Source organism: Ochotona curzoniae, unplaced genomic scaffold, assembly GCF_017591425.1.
Source record: "Ochotona curzoniae isolate NIBS_2020 unplaced genomic scaffold, NIBS_Ocur_1.0 contig_3368, whole genome shotgun sequence".
Classification (NCBI taxonomy): domain Eukaryota; kingdom Metazoa; phylum Chordata; class Mammalia; order Lagomorpha; family Ochotonidae; genus Ochotona; species Ochotona curzoniae.
Genome location: NW_024465837.1, coordinates 3308619 through 3330201, shown reverse-complemented (window position 1 = coordinate 3330201; position 21583 = coordinate 3308619). Strand labels below are relative to the sequence as shown.

At 38.4% G+C, this 21583-nt stretch overlaps 2 protein-coding genes across 2 annotated transcripts in view; one reads left to right on the top strand and one right to left on the bottom strand.

Moving 5' to 3' along the window:
• Positions 1-11737, top strand: part of TRAPPC3L (trafficking protein particle complex subunit 3L) — a 31567-nt gene extending 19830 nt beyond the window's left edge. The window contains exons 4-5 of the mRNA XM_040979990.1: positions 8068-8253; positions 11250-11737. Of these exons, the coding sequence (XP_040835924.1) occupies positions 8068-8253; positions 11250-11369 (306 nt within the window). The 3' untranslated portion in view covers positions 11370-11737. The remainder of the gene's footprint in view (positions 1-8067; positions 8254-11249) is intronic.
• CALHM5 (calcium homeostasis modulator family member 5) lies at positions 620-5811 on the bottom strand. Its single transcript, XM_040979988.1, has 2 exons — positions 5253-5811; positions 620-1619 (listed from the first exon to the last, which is right to left on the bottom strand). Exons 1-2 carry the CDS (start codon positions 5790-5792, stop codon positions 1230-1232), a joined length of 930 nt encoding a protein of 309 aa, XP_040835922.1. The 5' UTR covers positions 5793-5811; the 3' UTR covers positions 620-1229.
• Positions 11738-21583: the final 9846 nt, after the last annotated feature.

The window sequence follows — 21583 nt, the reverse complement described above, 5'->3', positions numbered from 1 at the left end:
ACTAATATAAATTAAATATATATTTATGCTGACAGAAGAATGGGCATGATGCCTTAGTGTACACAAAAACTTTTACAATCTCTTAAACCTAGAGGAAACAGTTGAAACTTTGGGTTGAAGAAAGTGTGTCAGTGGCCCATGAAGTGCGTTAAGCTGCTGCCTATGGCACCAGCATTCCATATGGGCATGGATTCAAACCTGACTACCCCAATTCTGATCCAGTTCCTTGCTAGTGACCTGGAAAAACAGCAGAAGATGGCCCAAGTGCTTAGGCCTCTGTACCCACTTGGATGACCAGAAATAAGCTCCCAGCTTCTGGCTTGCACCTGGCCCAATCTTGGCAATTGTGGCCATTGGGGGAGTAAATTAGTGCATGGAAGCTTTCTCTCTCTCTCTGTTTCTCTCTCTCTCGCTCGCTCTTTTCTTTTTCTCTTCCTCTATCTCTCTCTACAGCTCTGCCTTTCGAATGAATAAAATTTCAATATAGAGTAATATCTTTTCATCAACACATCATATAAAGCCAGGTCTGTCTATATTTATCTGTATGTGTGTGTAACATCTTTAAATATCTATAGACATGTATACATCCTTTATTTATTTACTTATTTATTTATTTAACTATTGTTACTGTAGAAAGTGATGCATGAAGTCAGAAGTGGCCTGAACCCACCAAATTCATGATCTAGGCCTGTTTCCAGGAACAGTTTCAGGATAGAGCATGAACACATGGGAAAAACTCAGAATTTGAAGCATGATATACTTTCATTTGTTTGTTTTTGAGTACTCAGATTTTGGGGGAATGAATTCCAAACGTTACAAATGTACATATTCGTGAAAGACAATGAGATTCAGAGGACAAGAACTTCTGCTCTCTGTGACAGGAGTCTCTGGCTCACTCACAAGCCATTGCTTCTGTCCTCACACATCATGATGAATATTTATAGAGAGCAACAGAACCTCTTGCATGTCTTTTGTAGAGACATTTAGACCTACTGTGCCCACCCACCCCCAGTGAAGAACAACTTTTTGACACCTCTTGGCATCAGTTTGAACACATCCTACACTGCACTTGAGTGTATCAAAACAGTTTCTCCATGTATTATTTTCTTGTAAAGAAACTCTAAAGGTGGGGAACCCAAGAGAAAAGGCTGTTTTTGACACAGTAGGAGGATGATTAAGTGCACATAGCACTTAACACTACGAGTCGGAGATGAGGGATGAGGGATGAGTTACAGATTTTGGGCGCTGCCCACAAGAATCATGGTTGTCTCCTCATCCCCAGAGGTAGGTTCCAATCCATCTTCCACCACCTTGTGGAGAGTGCTGTAGTGTTGCTGACTTTGGTGGAATGAATGCAGCTGTGAGGCTGCCTCCCAGGCAGCAAAAGAAGGCATGGGGAAGATCTCAGGCCGCTTGTTTTCAAAAAAGCACTTCAGGTTCCTCTCACTCAACTTGGTGGCATATTCCAGAAACGTATTTTCCAACTGTTCCTTCTCCTTTTGTGCATACGTCTTCCAAAAACTCAGCTGAAGGTGGCTTACTTTAGATCGGCAGCGAGCATAACAAGTGGTGAGCAGTGAGAAGAAAGATGCGGAACAAATCAGGCACCATCCTAGAATCTTAAAGAAATATAAAGGGCAAATAAATGCAAAGTCACTCCTAAGACGCTGAGGTGATGTCATTTGGGAAGTGAATAACTAAATTCATTCCACAGTCACTGTCACACCTCATTTGAAGTCATTTATCTTAATTTAAAAAGCATTTTTCAAACTATTCTAGTATTTCTCAAAATACTGAGGTCTTTTCTCCTATCCAATATTTCTGATGTTCAAAGAAATAACCAGAAGACAGACCAGTGGAAAAGATATTGGAAAAGAGAGAGAAAAAAAGGAGGATACATTACCCCAAAACTAGGTAAAGCAGGTTCTCAAATAATATTGTACATCAATGGAAAGAATCTGTGTAAGTGTGATCATTTAAGTAAATGACCGATTTTTTAGCCAATGTTCTTTGGCAATGATAAAGACATAAACAAGGGAATTTCAAGAAGTTTGTGGAATTGATAGCATGAAAAGAAAATGTTCAGTGCAAAGTTTTGTACCAAAATTATCTTCTCATTCAAGTTTTCATAAATATTTTTGAGGTACCCTTGCACATGGCCAGTAGCTGAACTTCCTTGAATCATTTTGTTTGCCCAGAGCAGCACCATCATTACTCACTGCCCATTGTGGCAGAGAATACAACACACTGAAGATACAGGAATCCAAAGCTCGTGAGAAAACTGGAAACTAATAGAATTGTTTCGAATTAAGAGGATTGTTTGTTCAGAATTTTGGTTATTAGAAAAACAATCTCTTCTCTGAGTTTAAATGATTCCGCTATTTTTTTTTACCTTAAAAGATTTTTCATTGTTCTGATTCTGTATTTTTTTTTTACTGGAATTGTTTTTATATTTGGACAACTAATAGATCTCTCTGAAAATGTGTTGTAGCTTTTACTTTAAGTGGTCCTTTGTATTCCTCAGCAGATGGGCCTGTTTAAAAACAGAAACAATATTCTCCAAAATGAAACAGCTGCCAAATAAAGTGTAGGTCCATTGTTATCAATGTGACTCAGATGTGGGTGTCCTGGGAAAGATTTGCAGGTTGGCACTTCTTGGGTTAAATCCCAGCATTTCCTTACCGTGACAGTTCCCTGTGCCTCAGTTTTGAAAGAGGGGTTACATACCTCAGGAACAACTTTGAGGATCCAGTGAAATGAGGCAGAACATACATGTGCATTCTGTAAGCATTACCTATTTTCACATGTACATTTATATAATGTTTTGTTGACTGAACTCATTTTTTGTACTTAAGTTTGATTGAGGAATAAATACCTTCAGGCAGAAATTCCCATATTTACCTTGTGTCATTTGTGGGGTTGTGAGTAGTACCTAAGACTTGTTTTCTTCTTCATCTTCTACCATATTAATGCACAGCTAGGTCTCCTACAGACCATTTCAGCTGAGTATCTGAACCAAGTTTAGCTGAATTTTGAACTGGCTGGTCAACTTCAGATCCTCCATTCCCTCAAGCATGATTTTAGCTTGGCCTTTCTTCACCCTCCTCTCAGTTTACACCACCCACAGTCAAACTAGAGCATGGGGGATCCTCCCACTCTAGCTGTCAATAGTGTTCATTATGTGAAAGTCTACTCTCCCAAACATTGGTGATTTGTTCATCAACTTGAAATACCTGCTAAATACGAGAAGCTGTATGCCCATTTCTGTCCATTATACCTATGAATTTTCCAACAACTCTCCAAAGTAGGTGTTATTACATGAAGAGAAATCTCGTGCTCAGCGAGGTGGAACGCAATTAGCTCTAGGTGACATATTTGATGAGTAGTAGCATCAGGATTCATACCCAAGACCGGCTCCAAGCTTGAATTCCTTCCACTACTACTTTCTACCTTCCTTAAGAATAGAGAGTCATTCAGCTGGATTTCGTGTTCCTTTGCCTCACCCAGGGAAGAATGTACTTTTTCCATTCCAATCCACATGCTCAACTGTTGGTTGGACTCCGCTGCTCCTGATTGTGAATCTCTGTGGTCAGCACCTGCTGTTGCAACAGCTAACCTTGTCCACATTCCTTGGGCATGCTCCCATAGCAATCAGCCCCAGGTCCTTTTCATTCTGCTGAAAAGTCACCTGGTCAGTGTGCTCAATCTAAACTATGCAGGATGTGCATGATTCCTTATGCCTTTGTTTACAAAAGGAAAACTCATACTCATGCAGTTGAGTGTTGGAACTGACACTGATTAAATGGAGCTTAGTGCCTGAGGCCACACTGTAAATCATAAATTCTATCATATTGTAATCAATGCCTGCCTCCTAAAAAAAAAAAAGGCAAAACAGTAAGTATTTGGGAGCCTAATGCATTTTCTCTAAGATTTTATGTGAGCTCACTTTTATAGACCATATCACAATGCATTGTTATAAAGGTAAATCCTATTGAAAGAGCATTCACTATGCATTTATTATGAAACAAATAGCATTCCTAACAAATTGTGGATCACAGATTCCTACCAGTCACAAATAGGAAGCCAGTCCTTTTCTGAGGATGGGGCAGGTTCTCTATCTGGAATGTGTTCACGTACTAGGAAGGACAACATACTACTTCCCTATCTACAGCCATAAGGAAAATAGAATAATGGCCCAAATCCTGAGCTTCTTAAACGATATAAAGACTTTTTCAGGTGAAAATTTTTCTTTTTTTTGTTACCTTTAATATATTTTTATTTTGAATTTTGAATTATGTGGTACAATTTTGTATAGGCTTGGATTCTCCCCCAAACTCCCACCCCCCGTCAAATTTTTCCCATTTGGTTACAATAGTATAGTCCTTCATAAGGAGTCATAATTCTGTCTCTTATTTAAGTGTACCCCGACATTGTTGGTACAAACAATGTCAGAGAGTCCAGCATCCCATTGTCTGCACATGTCCAAGAGTTTCATTGGGAATCCATCTTTTGTCTGGCTGCAGGGATGCATGTTCCATTATACCCCACATCTGCATATGATAGACCCCAGAACTCCATCACTATACATTACTAAGACTTTGTTTTTAGCAATACAGGAAAAAAAAAAAAAGGACTTAATCTGCCTGGATCACTTTTGACCAAATTCTATTTAAATACTTCTGGTCCCACTTTGTATGGGAAATTCTTCCCAATTTTTATGTTTTTACACAGGAATATAGGTTTGAGGAAATCATATAAGGGAATCACTACACTAATCTAGTTAACTGCCACTTTGAAAAGTATTAGACCATTGGATTCAGCTATATTTTAACAGATCAATGTATGTGGTGTTTCTCTGAGAAATCCACCTGAAAATAAATACATAATAGAAAATAGTCATTCTAAATTACAGCTCTGCTATGAGTACTTAATGTACAACTTAGTATTATGCAATATTTACGAAATCAATCAAGAAAGCTTGCATGAAAATACTTCAGTTCTTCCATATACATAACTCAGAGAGAATATCTTTTTGAAAATACAAAATACATAATCCAATCAGCAAATTTGCTGTGCAATCCAGTTTCTTAAAAGCTTTCCCCAGGATTGTCTTAATAATTCATCAAGCTCCAATTTCTATTTAGGTTCAAAATATTCTCTCTGTTCTCCTGTCAGATGCAACCCTAACTGAAAGGATGATAAAATCATTGAAGTTCATACTGGGGGAGAAAGGAAGGGCTGGCCTTTCTTACCTGAGACTGGGCTTGAAGGGACAATTTCAGTTCTTCGGTGTCCATAGGTTGCATGCTTGTTTTGCCACAAGATACTCTGTAAAGTTCTTCCCAGCACTCTTTTGGTTTGCCATTGCAAATCATTTCCAGGAGTCTCGAACTTTTCGTCCCACTCATGGCACATTCATAAAAAGTTCCATTGAGCAAAGCCACAGAGAGCCACATCACAGGAGCCACCAATGAACTGAGAGTAATCTCACCAAGGACATAGAAGAAACGGCAACTGTCACCCCTTGGAAAGATTTTCCTGGGATTCACACAGCAGCCAGTGAAGAGTTTCCATGACTTGTTGTTCAGAAAGAATCCCAGGATCAGTAGCACCCAGGCTGGAGCCAAGAGGAAAACCAGCCCGTAGGCGGTGTTCTCGGCACTGCAGGGGCACTTAAAAGCCACAAGTGAAAAGAGACGCTCGCTTCCCACAGTCAGCAGGGCCATGAAGCTATAGCCAATAACAGTTTTCTGATTAAGGAAAAATTTTAAAATGCTCTGGAAAGCATCCATGTTGGTATACGCGGAGAGGGAGAATGCTTTGCCGTTGTTATTTACACAGCCGCTGTGGCAATGGCCGAGGGTGGAGCTCTTCCTTCATTAGAAACAACAGTCCTCCTTCTCAGACTGAATTCAGCCAGCTAAAGAAACAATGTCATTCCCTAGGAATGAGTATTTCTCAATAGCGTTCAGATAATGCCTCCTACTGGTGGATACAAGACCATGAGAATGAGAGGCAAATTAAAGTGCATAGACTGAATATTATTTCCATGTGGCTTGGTTTGAAAATCAGAAAAAAAAAAAAAAAAAGAAAGAAAGGAAGAAAAAAAACTCTCACTCATACACTCATACAAATGCTACTCTAGGAATTTTCCAGCAGGAGGAAGCAACAGTAGCAGCAGGGGTTTTAGCCAGTTGACTGGAGCCTCCCTCTGAACCAGGAGTTTTCCATGGTAGCTTTTTTTCCTCTTGCTATAACTTAAGATCTAGAAAATAGATACTCATTTCTTAAACTGCCTAGGGTCAGCCACTTGAACCATCGTCTAGGATTTATGACATTTGAAACAGAGCAGTCTAAAGAGGAAATGGGTTTTGGACGGAAAAATGGGAGGAGACAAATTATCATTTCTTTCCCAGGCTTTCATAGTAACCGCCTGACTAAATCTCTGACTTCAGTCGGCAAACCACTGCCCCGCTCCGCAGGCCTGACTCCTTCCATGCTGACTCCAGTGAGACCCCGCTCATTCTAAAGCTGATTCTGTGTAAGGCTTCCACACAGCTGGGGCTTACCGCTGCCTGTGTTGGGATGAGTTTAGACCTCTCCCGAACCTCATGATACGTTTAGTGCCATGACATGATGCTACTTCCTAGACTGTTTTGTCCCACCTCAAGCCCTCACCTTGTCTACCTCGCAGATGTTTATATTCATGTACTCTGGGTCTAAACGTGTTGTCAAACACAGAATGAATGTTCATCGATTTTTTTTTTTTCCAAGAGGCTATTGGCCTCCTGATTTGAACCAGCAAACTATGCTAGACAGCAAATATGACTGAATTAGTTCATGAACATTTTAGTTCTTAAAATTGTACATAACCTAAGCAAATTGTTTCTGTTTCTCCTCTACACAGCTCTTAATTTTTAAAATTATGTTAATTAAGGCATTTAAAAGATGACAACATACCAAGCTGGTGAATTTCATTAGTAAACGTCACAGTCCAACCTCACGTGTTTTGTGAAAAAAAGAAAAAAAATCTTTTTAAAGATTTATTTTTATTGGAAAGGCAGATATACAGAGAGGAGAGACAGAGAGGAAGATCCTCCGTCCGATGATTCACTCCCCAAGTGAGCGCAACGGGCCGATGCTATGCCGATCCGAAGCCAGGAGCCTCTTCAGGGTCTCCCACGCAGGTGCAGGGTCCCAAAGCTTTGGGCCGCCCTTGACTGCTTTCCCAGGCCACAGGCAGGGAGCTGGAAGGGAAGCAGGGCCACTCGGAATAGAACCGGCGCCCATATGGGATCCCAGGCATGCAAGGCGAGGACCTTTAACCACTGCGCCATCGTGCCGGGCCCAGAAAAAAAGAAAATTTTTAAAAATGCCTTAGACTAAGACTAAGAGCAAGGAGCCATAGTATGACTTGGTTGTGTTTACTTGCTTGAATACCAGTTTATTCATTAATGAAACCTGGCAAGTAGAAGAAAATCTGCTACTTTCTCTGATTCCACCTGATAAAATGCTTTAAACTCTGTAAAAAAACATTTTCTTTTGTTTTGAGAAGTTACCTTGTCACTAGTTTTTGTGCCTCACACCACCTCCTTTTGCTCCATCTCAGACTTTCTCCCCATTTACCAAAACACTTGCCTGAGTCTAATCTGTTTGTAGCGTTCTCTTCTCTAGTCACTATCTTTCTATTGTGGATATGAGTCCCTAGCTTTCTTCTAATTCCAGATCAATGTGACAAGTGTCATGCCAATATGTTTATAACTAATAGTATAAATATCTATCCAAAATGATACCCATCTTTTTAAAGGCCTTTAAAAATACCTTAAAGCATCTTTCATAAAGTAATGCTTCTGTTGAAAACTAGTCCTTTAGGATATTTTATAAAACTATAAAAAATATAGTCAGCACATTGCAAATCTAAGTGTGAACCAGATTTTCTGACTGCAGACCTCAGGTGCTTAACCATTGTGCTACAATGCCTGTAACTCAGTATTTGGTTGCCCTATTAATATATGTACATACATGTTCTAGGTTGAGTTTCAGGATAAAATTTCTTCTCATTATTAGGTTGCTTTCAAGATGTACTTGGGAATTACACCAACTGTGACCTGTAACAGTTCAAGCAGAAATGAATTTTCCCTGATTCTGGATAAGAATCCTCTGGCGGAGTTTGTGGAAGAGCTCCCTGCTGGGCGATCTTCTCTGTGCTACTGCAATTTACTCTGTGGGATTATCAGAGGTGCCCTGGAAATGGTAAAGAACATGCTTCATTTGTTTGGTGTATTAGTTATCTAATGTTGTGTATCAAATTGTGTATCCAAATGTGGTAGGTTAAAATTAACAGTTTCAGAGGATCAGAAATCTGGGAGCACCTTGGCTGGGTGGTTGTGGTTCAGAGTCTCCCATGGCTTCACACATAGTCAAATTGTTGGCCATGACAACAGCCTATGAAGATTTCACTGAGACTGAAGAATCTAACTTCCAAGATCACTCACCAAGTCTCTGTTCCTGACTGGTGGTTGGCTCAAGACTGAATGGGGTTCCTTGCCACATAGACCTCTTTTTAGCCCCAATCATAACACAGCAGCTTGTGCTGGCCATCCTGGTGTAATGTGGGAGGGCCCTTGCCCGAGGGAGTGAATGACAGGAAGTGAGGATCACTGAGGTTAGCTTCCACACTTGAATTATTCATTGATTTAACTAGACAATTAGCATCTGGTAAGTGTCAGGTGCTGAGCATGACACGGTGCTGTCAGATTCCTTTGTCTAATGGAAAAGTCAAATGTGTAAATAAATATAATGAAAGGCTTTGAGAGGATCAGGGATGGAAACATTTCCTACAGAAACTCTGAATTGACATTTGAAGGAAAAATAGGAGTTAGCTGAAGGTCTTGGGTAAGAGAAACAGGAGAAAAGTACATTCTAGATAGAAAAACCAGCATGTCCTAAGGCACAAAAGCAATATTTCATTCAATGAAACAAGAATTTGAATTGAAGAATTTGACTGACAGGCAGATAAAAAGAGGGGTTGTCCTGAGAAAGGAGGTTTAAATTCTCTACAGGAGCATGATTAGAAAAAAGGGAAAAAAAGGCCTGTTTGAACAATAGTTTGAAGGTAGACAGACAAGATGAGGTTGTAATTTGACTAAAAGGAAAAAGATTGAGACAAAGATTCAGGCATGACTTTTAGATGTCTAAACAACGTGTAGGGAGTGTTGTATTATTAAACAAGAAAGAAAAGTGAGAAGTGCAAGAAAATTGGAAGATATAGAGTGAAAGAATTTTGATTCTGTTGTGTTTGGAATGTCTAATACATGCAAAAATAAGGCTATCCAGTAAGTATTTGTTTATTATATTTCTGAACCCAGAGATATGTGGGCTGAATAGACACTCAACCCAGCCCAAAAAATTTTTTTAAAAAGCTCTGGGAAAGTTTGCAAAACAAGAAGAAAAGAGAACCACAGAATCCTATGAAACAACAAAATATCATGAGTAGGTTAAATCAGGAATACAAGGGCAGTAAAAGTGAGTAAGTGGGAATAACTATAAGTAGGAAAGAATAAAGTGACAGAAACAGGTAGAACAGTGTGTTAAGAGAAATGGTTGGCACATCAAGAACAGTAGAGAGCTTATAACAACAACAACGATTATTATTATTTAGAGACCAAAAGCTCGGGGAAGGTTTTGATTGAAGCTAGATAAGAAAAGTGGAGAGAGAAGACAATCTCAGGTAAACTAATGAACCAGTCACAGTTTAGGAAAAGCAAATGGTAAACAAAGTCTGCTTTTCCAGAAGCTTAGCTGTTAAGATAGTTACTGCCAGATAGCAACCAAGCTCTAAGCATTTACTAACTTAGCCCAATAATGGTTCGAACACATAGTTTTTAACAATTTGTAATAATTATGAGGTATTTGAGTACCAGGTAACATAAACTATAACACAACAAAAATAATGTGTTCACGTAGATCCTCTACTCCACCATTTATTTAGTCTTATCCTGTGGTCTCCTGGGCAAGGAAGGAGAAAGGAAGAATTCTAGGAGCTAATGGACAAAGAGAGAAGCCATAAGACCAAGTCAAAGATAGGATAAAGAGATTTCGAATGTTCTTGGATAACAGTTGATTGTATATAATGACTGGCAGATTTCAGACTTCATGTACACCCAAATACTCAGGTAACTTCAACATAGTAACGTAGTGTCAATATTATTCTAGTTGATTTTCTGGTAAGGTTTGATGAAGACATAGAAAAATTTCATGGAAGGAAAAGTTGAAGATGAATTTAGCATCTGTATTTCCAGGTGAAATCCACATGTATAGGGTGATAGGCATCGGATGGTGTTTTGCACCTTGTATGTGCCAGATAATTTGGCACACTGGGAGCTGTGGTTTCAGAAATCCAGTCTGGGTTGTCAGAAATCCTTACTGAAAAAAGGGTGGGTTTGAGGGTGAAATAAAAGATTCAAATTTATTAATTATTTGTCTACTGAATTCAGTCATTTTTCACATACTCGGTTTTACTAGGCACTCTTATTTATTTATATTATTAATCCTAGTTATCTTAAATGATTCAGAATAAATCCCCTGTTGAAGGTAAGGCAGCAAAATCATGCTGCTGCTATGTGGACACATGTTAATGAATAGAGAAGAAGCCCCAAGGGTTTATTTTGGTGTCTGGGAAATGGGGAAATGCTTTTCTGAGGTGAAGTAGACCGGGGTTTTAAATATGCATGTCCATAACTTCAATCTTTACTTTTGTATTTATAATTTATTTAGTTGGATGCATCCTCAAAGCTCTCAAAGCCATAAGTGATTGCTGAATGCTTTTAGGAGAAGCGATTATATTATTGAGCCAAAGACATAATAATGATTTATGTGCATTTCAAGAGGAATCTTTCCTTGGATGTTGTGTTGGACCAAGCACATCAAGTACAGGCTAATGTTTTGGGTGGGGAATTCGTGTTCTTGAGTGGTTCAGTTCTGCACTGTGAGCAAACCTTGGTACAAGCTCCCACGTCTGGGTATCCCAACCAGTGGGGCTGCACCTTGCCTGGATCACTCTGTAGATTTGTACCACAGCACTAAGGCATGGCCAGACCATCTGTGGAGAACATGGAGGCAAGCGCTCTCCATCCACAGGACAGTACATACAGTTGTAAAAAGAGACAGAAAAATTTGAGAGTTCTCTTTAAAAAAACAAGAAGAAACTGAGTAACACAGGCCCCTTTTTAATATTTTTTCTTTCCTAGGTTCACTTGGCTGCTGATGTCACATTCTTGCAAGACAAACTGAAAGGTGACAGTGTGACAGAAATAGGAATAACATTTCTAAAAAAGTTGGATGAGAAAAAATACAGACGGAAAAAATGAAAGCAGCATGTAAAATGCCACAGGGCGACTGGCTCAGAAGTGAACATTAGCTAAATATGTTTAACCATAAAACTTTTTCATTGCTTGATAGCCTTGAAAAGCTTGTAAATCAACCAGAAGTTTCAAAGGCAAAGCATGAAGATTTAAATGTGTGTGTTTTCATTTTGCTTGTAAATTATACCTATTTAATCACATATCTGCAAGATATCATATACAAAATACTCATTGCAAGATAGCAAATATGAGTTCTACATATTACACAATTAATCCAAACAATCTATTCATTCCTTTTGCTTATGGTAAGAGAGACAAGGCAACAATTATGCTAACCGTTGGTGTATTTATCTCTTTAAGCTGGATAAAGAATTAAATGATACAGTAGCGGTCTCAATGCAGAGTTTTTAGATACTACATATTGCATTCTTTACAGAAGCACACCCACATGTAATAATTTCCATGTTTTAAAAAATTGTGGATGTGAGTTCTCTTATAACTTAGCTTAGCTTATAACATCAGTCACCTGATGCTAAACCTGATTTGTAATCACCAGTCAAGCTATTTATTTGAAGCTAATTATAAAATAATTAAAATGTATAATATAAAATAATTTTAAATGTAATTTGATTTAAATTAATTTAATTTTAGCTATATAAACAAATTCCTTTTCTCACAAAATATTGCTGATTGTCAGACCAGGATATATCTAAAAACAGAGGTAAGCCATGTACTTTTTGTAAAATTCTTAGTTATTTTTATTTTTAATGATATTTACATAATTGATTAGGGTGATTAGGGTCAAGGGCTACAGGAAGGTGGGGTGAGATCATTGTTTCCATATGCTCTTTATTCTTTCCTGTATCTGGGGGAAGGGGAAGACAAGGAGAGAAGCCACACCCAGCCTCCCAAATGCCTCTGCACCCTGGGATGGAGGACAGCCACCCAACCCCACCCCAGGGTCCCCAATGTGGGGCATGCTCTGAGGTTCCTGCTCAAGAGGTTTTGATAGTTCAGCAGTTCCAAATTACTGCCGATCTCACCACTCCAAGCACGATGAAATCTCTTCAGAATCCACTAGTTGACATAATCCACCTTAGTGTCTCCATTTGCCCAGATTTTCAGTGCCAACACACGGCTGGAGCACTTGATTGATTAGTTCTGTCCTCCATCTACTATTGTGGTACCAGGTGTCCTCTATAGGTTCCAATGGACTGTCATTTCCTCCAAGTGCACCTGGGTGTGCTGCCCACTATTCCGTCTAAGCCATCGAGGAGGCCCAGCTCTGACACAGGCACTGCTCTGTCAGACAACAGAACCTGTAATTTTCTCTATGATTGGGGCTCTGAGTCCAGCAACTCAGTTGGGGGGAATCTCCATAAAAACTTCATCTGAGGTGATCCCAGACCTTATTCTTGTGTGTGCTTGCCAATACAGGGTCTGGCACAGTCCATTGCCCCAATCAGATTATGCATATGCTGTTGGTTGCAATTGCTGGGTCACTTCTACCTCCAGTCCTCTCTTCTACACAAACCAATGGGTGTTGCAGTCCAGCCTGATCCTGCCCAGCACACACTCGACCCTCATGCAAACCAGTGGGAGCTGCAGCCTAGTTGGAGCGACCTGCAATAACCCCCACCAGGCCCGCCCCTGCCCCAGTTCCCATGCTTGCCAGTATGTACAACAGGCTGGTCCATTCTTTCCTATATCCCATTCAGCTCTCATACATGTCAATGGGCATTAACTTGTATGAGAGTGCAATATTTATTCATTTAGAATTTTTGTTCTCATTTATATCCATAAAAGTCTTCCCCCAAAATTCTTTGTGACCAGAACACTTAAATTTGAAGTGTACTTGACTGAATAAATAATCTCAACCATGTCATCAAAACACAAAAGTACTCTACAGTACAATCAAGAATTTCATGAACTCTGCAGAGAACTAGTTAGAAGTGACAGTTACAATTAATGTCACCATATCAATTAAAGTTGGTATGAGTGATATGGTAACGATGGATGTCATCTAGCACTCAAAAATCTGAGGACACAGCTTTGTTTCCAGTGGCTTCAGTTGATCTGGTTTCATGACTGATGCTGGGAAAGGCATGTTCTCTCTCTCCGTTTCTCTCCCTCTCCCACTCCCTTTCTCCCTCACTCCATTTGATCTTTCATGTAATTGGAAGTGATATGTCTCTAAAACTATTTAATGTGTTTACGGAGCATAAAGGAATACTATACTCCAAATTTGAGGACTCCAGAAGACCGTGGGAGAAATTGTTTCTTACCTACTCAACTCTGGGTCATGGAGGCAGCTGCAGCATCTATGCAAGACCCTTAAAACAACCCATGGATCAGGAGTAGAATCTGGATAAACAAGATACTTGGTATCTGTCTGCACGTTCCTCTCTCTTTTCTCTTGGGCCCGTAACAACACACTAGTTCAAAGTTACATGTTCCTCTTAAGGAGCATAATTCGATATTTTCAGAGATGCTGTGTGCTGCAACTGGTGATGGTTTAGACATGATGTTTGTTTTCTATTCCTGTTTTTCTCAACCTGGAAGAAGTCACCTGACATTCAATTGTGTAATGCTAGGTGACCTGTTTATCTTGAGATTTTGGCTTGTTGTTTCAGTATGCACTCCATTCTGAAGGATAAAAAAAAGTGAAGGATATAGAAAATGCTATTCATTAGATTATAAGGTCCAACTACATAATTTTTAAGTTTTCTGTTAGCCACACTATATAACCAAATGTAACTATTAATTTTAATAACGCATTTACATATATTACTTTTAAAATAGTATTATTTCAAAAATTTATCCATATTAAAATGACTGATGAGACCTTTAATGTTCGTTTTTATACTCAATCGTTGAACTCAGGTGTGTATTTTGTAGTTTGGGGCACAAAGATAATGTATTCAAATGACACCACTAGATCATTACTCAAATTATTTACTAAGAAGACCTGGAGAATACCTATTCATTATTTACAATCTCCAACAATCAGAAATACTTTCTCAGCATCCTGTATGCTTATTTATTGTCCTCTCAAATCTCTTTTTAATACATAACTATTAGAAATCTGAGTCTCTTTAGCAATTGGAGTGAACTTTTGTGATTAAGTGGAAAGTTTCCTCCTATCCCTGTTAACAGATGATAAAAATACAATTTTGGAAAACCAGATGTTTGAAGTAAGAGAATAATATTACAACATTTGTGATCAAAGAGACTACTTTAATCAAGATTGTCTACTGTTTTAACAAAAACCTGCTAAATGTTAACTACAACAGCAAATGGCTAGCAGATAAAATCTTTTCCATTATTAAGTCTCCTCCAAATGGGATTGTAGACTATGACTGCCAACCAAAGGAGTTCACAGCATCCTGGGAAGTAGATAGGACATAACAGCCAGTATCTTTTTACTTTAAAAGAAGGACCAAATTGCATTTAATCTGCTTAAGTGCATATTCCTTGAAAACTCTTCCTAGTTATTGCACTTCCTCATTCTGGCAAATCTTTCAGAACTAAACTAGACATGACTAGTGTTAATAATAGTGTCTATTGCAATACATTAGTAGACAGAAAAGAGATATGTCAGACATGAAAGTATTTCAAAAGACTGTGAAATATAGAATTAAAACATAAATTTGCTCTGGCATTAAATCTTTTGATATCCATGCATAAGATATTTTTCATAATATCAATTTCCTAGGAAATTTTTGAAGACCCATCGTAACTCACTGGTCAAAAATCTATGAAGGAACACCAAGTTCTCCTATCAGCCAGCTTCACCTTTAGATTGAAAACAATCTTAGCAAAATTTTATTTTTCAAGTGCTTCATTAGGAGATAAATCCAAATTGGAAAGCCTTCACGAAAAACAAAAATCAAGAAATCAGTATCTTGGGTTAATTCTGTATTCTTTCTTATACTTGAACTCCATCTTTTCCAATTATGTATTTTTTTTCCTTCTGTTTCTTTGTTTTCTGTGTTTTTTTTCTTTCAGAGGTAATGTTATCACAATACTCCTCTTTTCCTCCAAGAAATCTTTCTTTAATTCTGTACTTTCCCCTATCTTCCATTTTATGTCTTTTAACTACATTTTATGTAATGGACACTTGGTTGTTTCCTATATATTTTCCCCCTCCTCATAAAATGACATTGTTGTGCTTAGCTGCCATCTGTGTAGTTAGGTACCCCATCTACTTTAGGGAAAATCAGCTTCATTCCCAAATCTACTGCTATCACCTATATGCAGTGGCTCATTCCCAGTTTAAAACCAATTTCTTTTCAGCCATATCTAACACATTTGCCAGAAGAAAACCATTTGTTCTATCATGATCCAATCACTGCCATTTTCATTCTGTGCTTATGAAATGAGTCTTCCCCATGCCCAGCCCCCACGTATGTCTCTGTCTCAGGAAATATGCTGCTTTGATTGTTGATTGTTGTTGACAAATAGATGAATACTTGGAAGAGAAGAAAATCCTTTCGCATTGTAGAGTTGGGCTTCTGTTATTTGCATAAGCATTATAAAAATCAATGCCTTTCCTAAAACTCCCATTCCTATTAATGACAGCATAATCAAATTGGTTTCATAACAAATATGTGATGATCAGACAGTTTGCAACATTTTGGAAAATGTCAAAGAGAATAAATTATTTAATATTACATTTTCTGCATGATGTAGAAAAGACATAAACTTGAATTTAAAGATCTCTTCTCACAGAAAAGATTACAGTAGGGAGAGAATAGAGACTTGCCCATGGTGAGCAGCCATTCAGTACGTAAGACCCAAAAGGGGGAGAATCCAGAGAGAAATGACATCATTTTAAATCAGTGAAAGCTCCTAAGAGAAAAAATTACATATTTCAAGTCCTTTATTCAACTATTTCCACTGGAAATTTAAATCATGTCAGCAATCACTTGAGGATTCCAAAGCCAGAACAGTCCTTTGATTTCAGGAAATACTCAGTGAAATAAATCTCTCAGGCAAGCAGACTACATAGTCAGTGACTTGCTATTTCACCACATTTTGGGAATTACATGGATTTTGATGATTTACAAAAGGAAATTCTAATTACCAATGGCATGTTTATACCAAGCAATATAATCACCTGGAAATGCTGTTTGCTAGGATTGGTATCAATGAACACTTTCTCAAGTGCCATGCATATTTGGAATGCCATTAAATTTTCACAACAGTCTGTGGGGCATTAAGTTTATATTTGAATGACAAAGTTGGAGAGAAAAGGGAATGATTAAAAATATTTGTCAGTTCTTTAAGTGCTTTAAAATGTGGGGATGATGAGATGGCTTCCACGGATCTAATATCTGGAACTGAGTGAGTGAAGGGGTCACAGAAGTAAAGCCACTGAAGAAAAGAAGCTAATAATCTTTGGATAGTCTGAATTTGACAAGGGACAACAATGGAAGAAGAGCACAAGGAAGGCTGAAATTGTAAGTCAGAGATGTAATCACGAGAAACTGGAAGAACCAAAGCCAAATCTCAGGAGGAGTAGAGCAGTTGGAACATCAAATGCCACAGAAAAGCCAAGAAAATTTGGCCAGAACAGAATTTAAAATTAGGTTAAGAAATTACATAGAAACCTTTCCAAAGAAAATGTATACATAGCCAAGAAGTACCAGAAATAATGAGTAAAATAGCTAATAACTAAGGAAATGTAGCTAAAGGCACAACGAGAAATCACCTCACAGAGAAGTGGCTATGATCAACAAACCAGAAAGTAAGTAAGAATCATTGATGAGGATGTGGAGAAATCCAATTCTTGTAACCTGTGGGTGGAATGTAAATTGATGTATGTTTTATAATAGGCATTATAATAATTCCTCAGAAAAACTAAGCAGAGAACTATAATACAATCCAACAGTTTCACTTCTGATTATATAAATTGACAACAATGTACCTGTGTTTGTATTATTGACAATAACCAAAATGTGGAAGCAACTCATGTGTCCATGAGTGAATGAATATTCTAATAAGTCAAGTTTATACACACAGTGAAATATTATTTACCCTTAAAAGAAGGGAGAATCTGTTGTGTTCTTCAACATGGATAAATGTTAAAACACATTACAGTGTATGAAATAAGGCAGTCTCAAAAAGATAACATACTGTAGGATTCCATTAAATAAAGTGTCAGCAAATAATTGAATCCATGGAGATAGAAAGCAGAATGGAGATTGCCAGAGTTTGTGAAGGGGGATGAAAAAGGAGGAATGATTGTTCAATGAATTAAACATGGTGAACAATTCCATAGATGGATTTGATGATAGTTACTTAATAGTGTGAATGTATTGTTATTACTGAAATGTGTACTTTAAATTTGTTGAAATGAGAAGCTTCATTTTACATGCATTTTACCACAACTCAAACAATTGTAACTAATGAGTCAAGCGTCTACTATAGAAAATTGAATAAGCAAAGAAATAGGAATGATACCTAAGGGGCATTTCAATTTTGTATTATATACAGACTTTATAGAAATCCAATTGAAACACACAAAAGCATTATGAGAAATCCCAGGTCTTAATTCTGACAGGATATTTGATGATGTTAAGAAATCTTTATCATTTGCTAAACATCCTGATGTCACTGTAGGATTTTTTTTTTAAGTGTTCTTTCTTTTGAGATATGAACTTGCAGATTTACACATGAAATGGTGTGTAGTTGAGCTTGGTCATGCAGAACAGGGTGAATACAGATAAGCTGAGAGATCAGCTAATTGCTGTTGAAACTGACTCACTGGTACATTCTATTGTTTTCTTCACTTGGTTTATTCTTGGAACTTCCCTTAATAAACACTTCTTTCTAAATGTTGACAACTGTTAGATTTATGTGTATGGTGGTCCATTATAGTACTATTTCCGTGTTTGTATGATAGTCATAATATGGAGTAACAATAACAAATTCCTTCACCAGAATGATTCATCCAAATTTAAAGGTATCACCAATTTCTTTATTGTTTCTCCATTTCTTCAGTGCTCAGGATAAGTAATCTATGAAGACAAATGAAACTGTGTAACCTGCCCTCTGCCTTGCCTCGAGACCTTGCTCCTAGTGCCAGGCGATTGCTGAACTAGTTTGTCTCTTGGATAGACAATGTTATTCATATTTCTGCGTTTTACATTAACACCTGGTAAAAATCCATCTTCCAAAAATCTTTGCTGTATTCACGTTCTCCAAAAACCTTCCCTTGTCACTCTTTCCAACTCTTTAATCATCAGTTTGCATCATACCTCATCCCATCCCCATCTAATGGAACATTCAGGAAAATCAACGCCTGTATATTTCAGTAAAATTTACATACATAAATCTTTTCATAAACCCCATAACATGATAATTATTGAATGTAGTCTTTCCCTGCTCCCACTGTGCTGTGACAGTATAATACATGCCCAATAACTATTTATTAAGTCCAACTAACTTATGACAATGCAGATAAAAGAAAAGTAATAGTGAAGGACAGCTGTTCAATGATTACGATGATGTTTTACACTATAAATCAGAAAGCAGAGGAATCACCAGAATTGATTAATGTGGTCAGTACTGATTTTATTTCAACTCAAAGTGTTAAAAAATCATCAAAGAACTTACTAGTAACCCATCATAAGATTATTTTAGATCAGTTTGTAGAGCACCAAATTTTAAGTAAAGATTGATGCTATCATTGAGATTCTTTTTTTTAAGATGCTCATTTCTGGTGTTACCCTCTTGGTAACAGAGTCTCTAGATTTCTGTATCAACGCTGTCATTCTTTGCCACCAGTGAGCCATTCTGCCCAGTGCATAACTGTGAGGGCAAAATTAGTCTATCCTCCGAAGGAAAAAGTTCCAAAAAATTTGGGGACAAACTTTAAATCACCAAACACTATTTAAAATTTTTTTTTCAGAAGCATTCCTGTAAAACACTTTGGAATCATAGGATAATTTTGCTGCTTTGGCTATATTTTAACTTGCTCCCTTTCTAACCCTGCCATTAAGCACTAATTTTCTCAGGGAGGAGCAAACTTTACTGGAGGCATGCATACTCCAATAACTTCCAGATAAAAAGTGGGTAGCGAAAATGATTGCTTAACTGTGTAGAATCGGGACTGAAAACTAAGGACCAAGGATTTTACGCTTTTGATCAGTACTATGGGTGGGTGTTCATTTACTTTTTTTGAAAGGCAGAGTTAAAGAATCTTTCATGTACTGGTTCACTCCTCAAATGGATGAAGTAGGTGTGACTGGGCCAAGTAAAAGCCAGAGGCCCCAAAGTTCTTGTGAGATTCCCATGTGGAGTGTATAGGCCTTTGGCCTAGGGCCATTTTCCTGAGCTTATCCGGGTGCAATGACAGAGAACTGGATCAAAAGCAGAGCAGCAGATCTCCAACCATTGTCTATTTTGGATACCAGCATCAAAACTGTCAGCTTTGCCCGCTATGCCACAATGCCAGCCCCCAATTATGTTTTTTCTTAAGATTTATTTATTTTATTGTAAAGTCAGATATACAGAGAGGAGGAAAGGCACAGAGGAAGATCTTCCCTCTGTTGATTCACTCCCCAAGCAGCTGCAATGGCCAGAGCTGTGCCAATCCAAAGCCAGGAGCCTGGAGCCTCCTTCAGGTCTTCTATGCTGGTGCAGATTCCCAAGACTTTGTTAGGGTGTCCTCAATTGCTATCCCAGGCCACAAGCAGTGAGCCAGATAGGAAGCTGGGCTGTCGGGATACAAGCTGGTGCCCATATGGGATCCTGGAGCGTGCAAAACAAGAACTTTAGCTGCTAGGCTACTGTGCCAAGCCCCCAAACTGTGTTTTTAACTTTGCTCTAGCCCCATTCAGCAGCAACTAGTGCTGTTAATTCTGAGCATTTTGAAGATTTCATGTGCTAACACATTGCTTTTTTACACTTTCCCATTTTTGGCTTGGGTTTCAGAATCTCTGGTTTGTTAAACCAATCAGTTATCACTTTCACTGTTGCTTTTGAGCTTCTAAAAATTGTGTTGTTTCTTTCCTCCTCTCCTATTCTTCTCATTGCTTTATGCAAATAAAATAGTTTGTTTTGAGTGGACACCTGGTGCAGTGGTTAGGACACTGGTTGGCATGCCCACATGCTTTAGCAAAGTGCCTAGGTTTTAGTTCTGACTCTACTTCCCAGTTCAGTCTCCTACTAATAAGCTTCCATGGCTCCTGTAGTTGAATCCCCCTTATATGGAAGAGCCAGGTTAGTGCCTTATTCCTGGTTCCACTAGATACCAGATGTAGCTCTGGTTGCTACAGGTGTTTGGAGTGTAAAGCAATGGATGGGAAATGCCTCACTTGGTCTCAGAATTTCAGATAAAAGAAACAAATCATTGTGCTTTGAAAAGATCACTTTGGTTTATTTTATTGTGGAAGAATGTGTTCTTTCAAATCAATACTTTATTCTAAAGTAATTCTTTTTTTATTTCCAGTAATCACGTTTACTAGGCATAATTTTTAAAAAGATTTTTTGGGGCCCAGCGTGGTGTGGCCTAACAGCTAAAGTCCTCGCCTTGAACGCACCAGGATCCCATATGGGCACCGGTTCTAATCCCGGCAGCCCCACTTTCCATCTAGCTCCGTGCTTGTGGCCTGGGAAAGCAGTCAAGGAGGGCCCAAAGCTTTGGAACCCTGCACCCGTGTGGGATACATGGAAGAAGTTCCTGGATCCTGGCTTCGGATTGGCATAGCATCAGCCATTGCACTCACTTGGGGAGTGAATCACCGGATGGAAGATCTTCCTCTCTGTCTCTCCTCCTCTCTGTATATCTGACTTTCCAATAGATAAATAAATCTTTAAAAAAAAATTTTTTTAAAAAGATTTTTTAAAATTTGCATTTGTGTGTTTGCAAAGCAGAGTATTTTATTTACTGGTTCACTATGCAAATAGCCATAGTAGCTAACTTTGGGCCAGGCTGAAGCCAGAAGCCAGAGTTCCATCCGAGTTTCCCATGTGGGTGACAGGAGCATAGGCATTTGGACCATCTTCTGCTGCCTTCCCTGGCACATTAACAAGAAACGAATTATGAGGTAGAAGAGCTGTACCTGAAATCGATACTCTGATGTGGGATACCATTGTCACAAGTGGCAGCATAGCCTGATGTGTAATCCACAATACCCCAGACATTATTTTTAATAGGCAGAAATTGTTGCTATCCAAATTGGACTGAGCCTAGAGAGGAATAAATGGCTAGG

Bases quoted from the DNA above. Each gene is read 5' to 3' on its own strand.
- CALHM5 (XM_040979988.1), bottom strand. From the start codon at position 5,792: ATGGATGCTTTCCAGAGCATTTTAAAATTTTTCCTTAATCAGAAAACT. The intron at 1,620-5,252 runs GTAAGAAAGGCC...TATTTCTTTAAG, and splicing joins CCCTTCAAGCCCAGTCTCAG to ATTCTAGGATGGTGCCTGAT.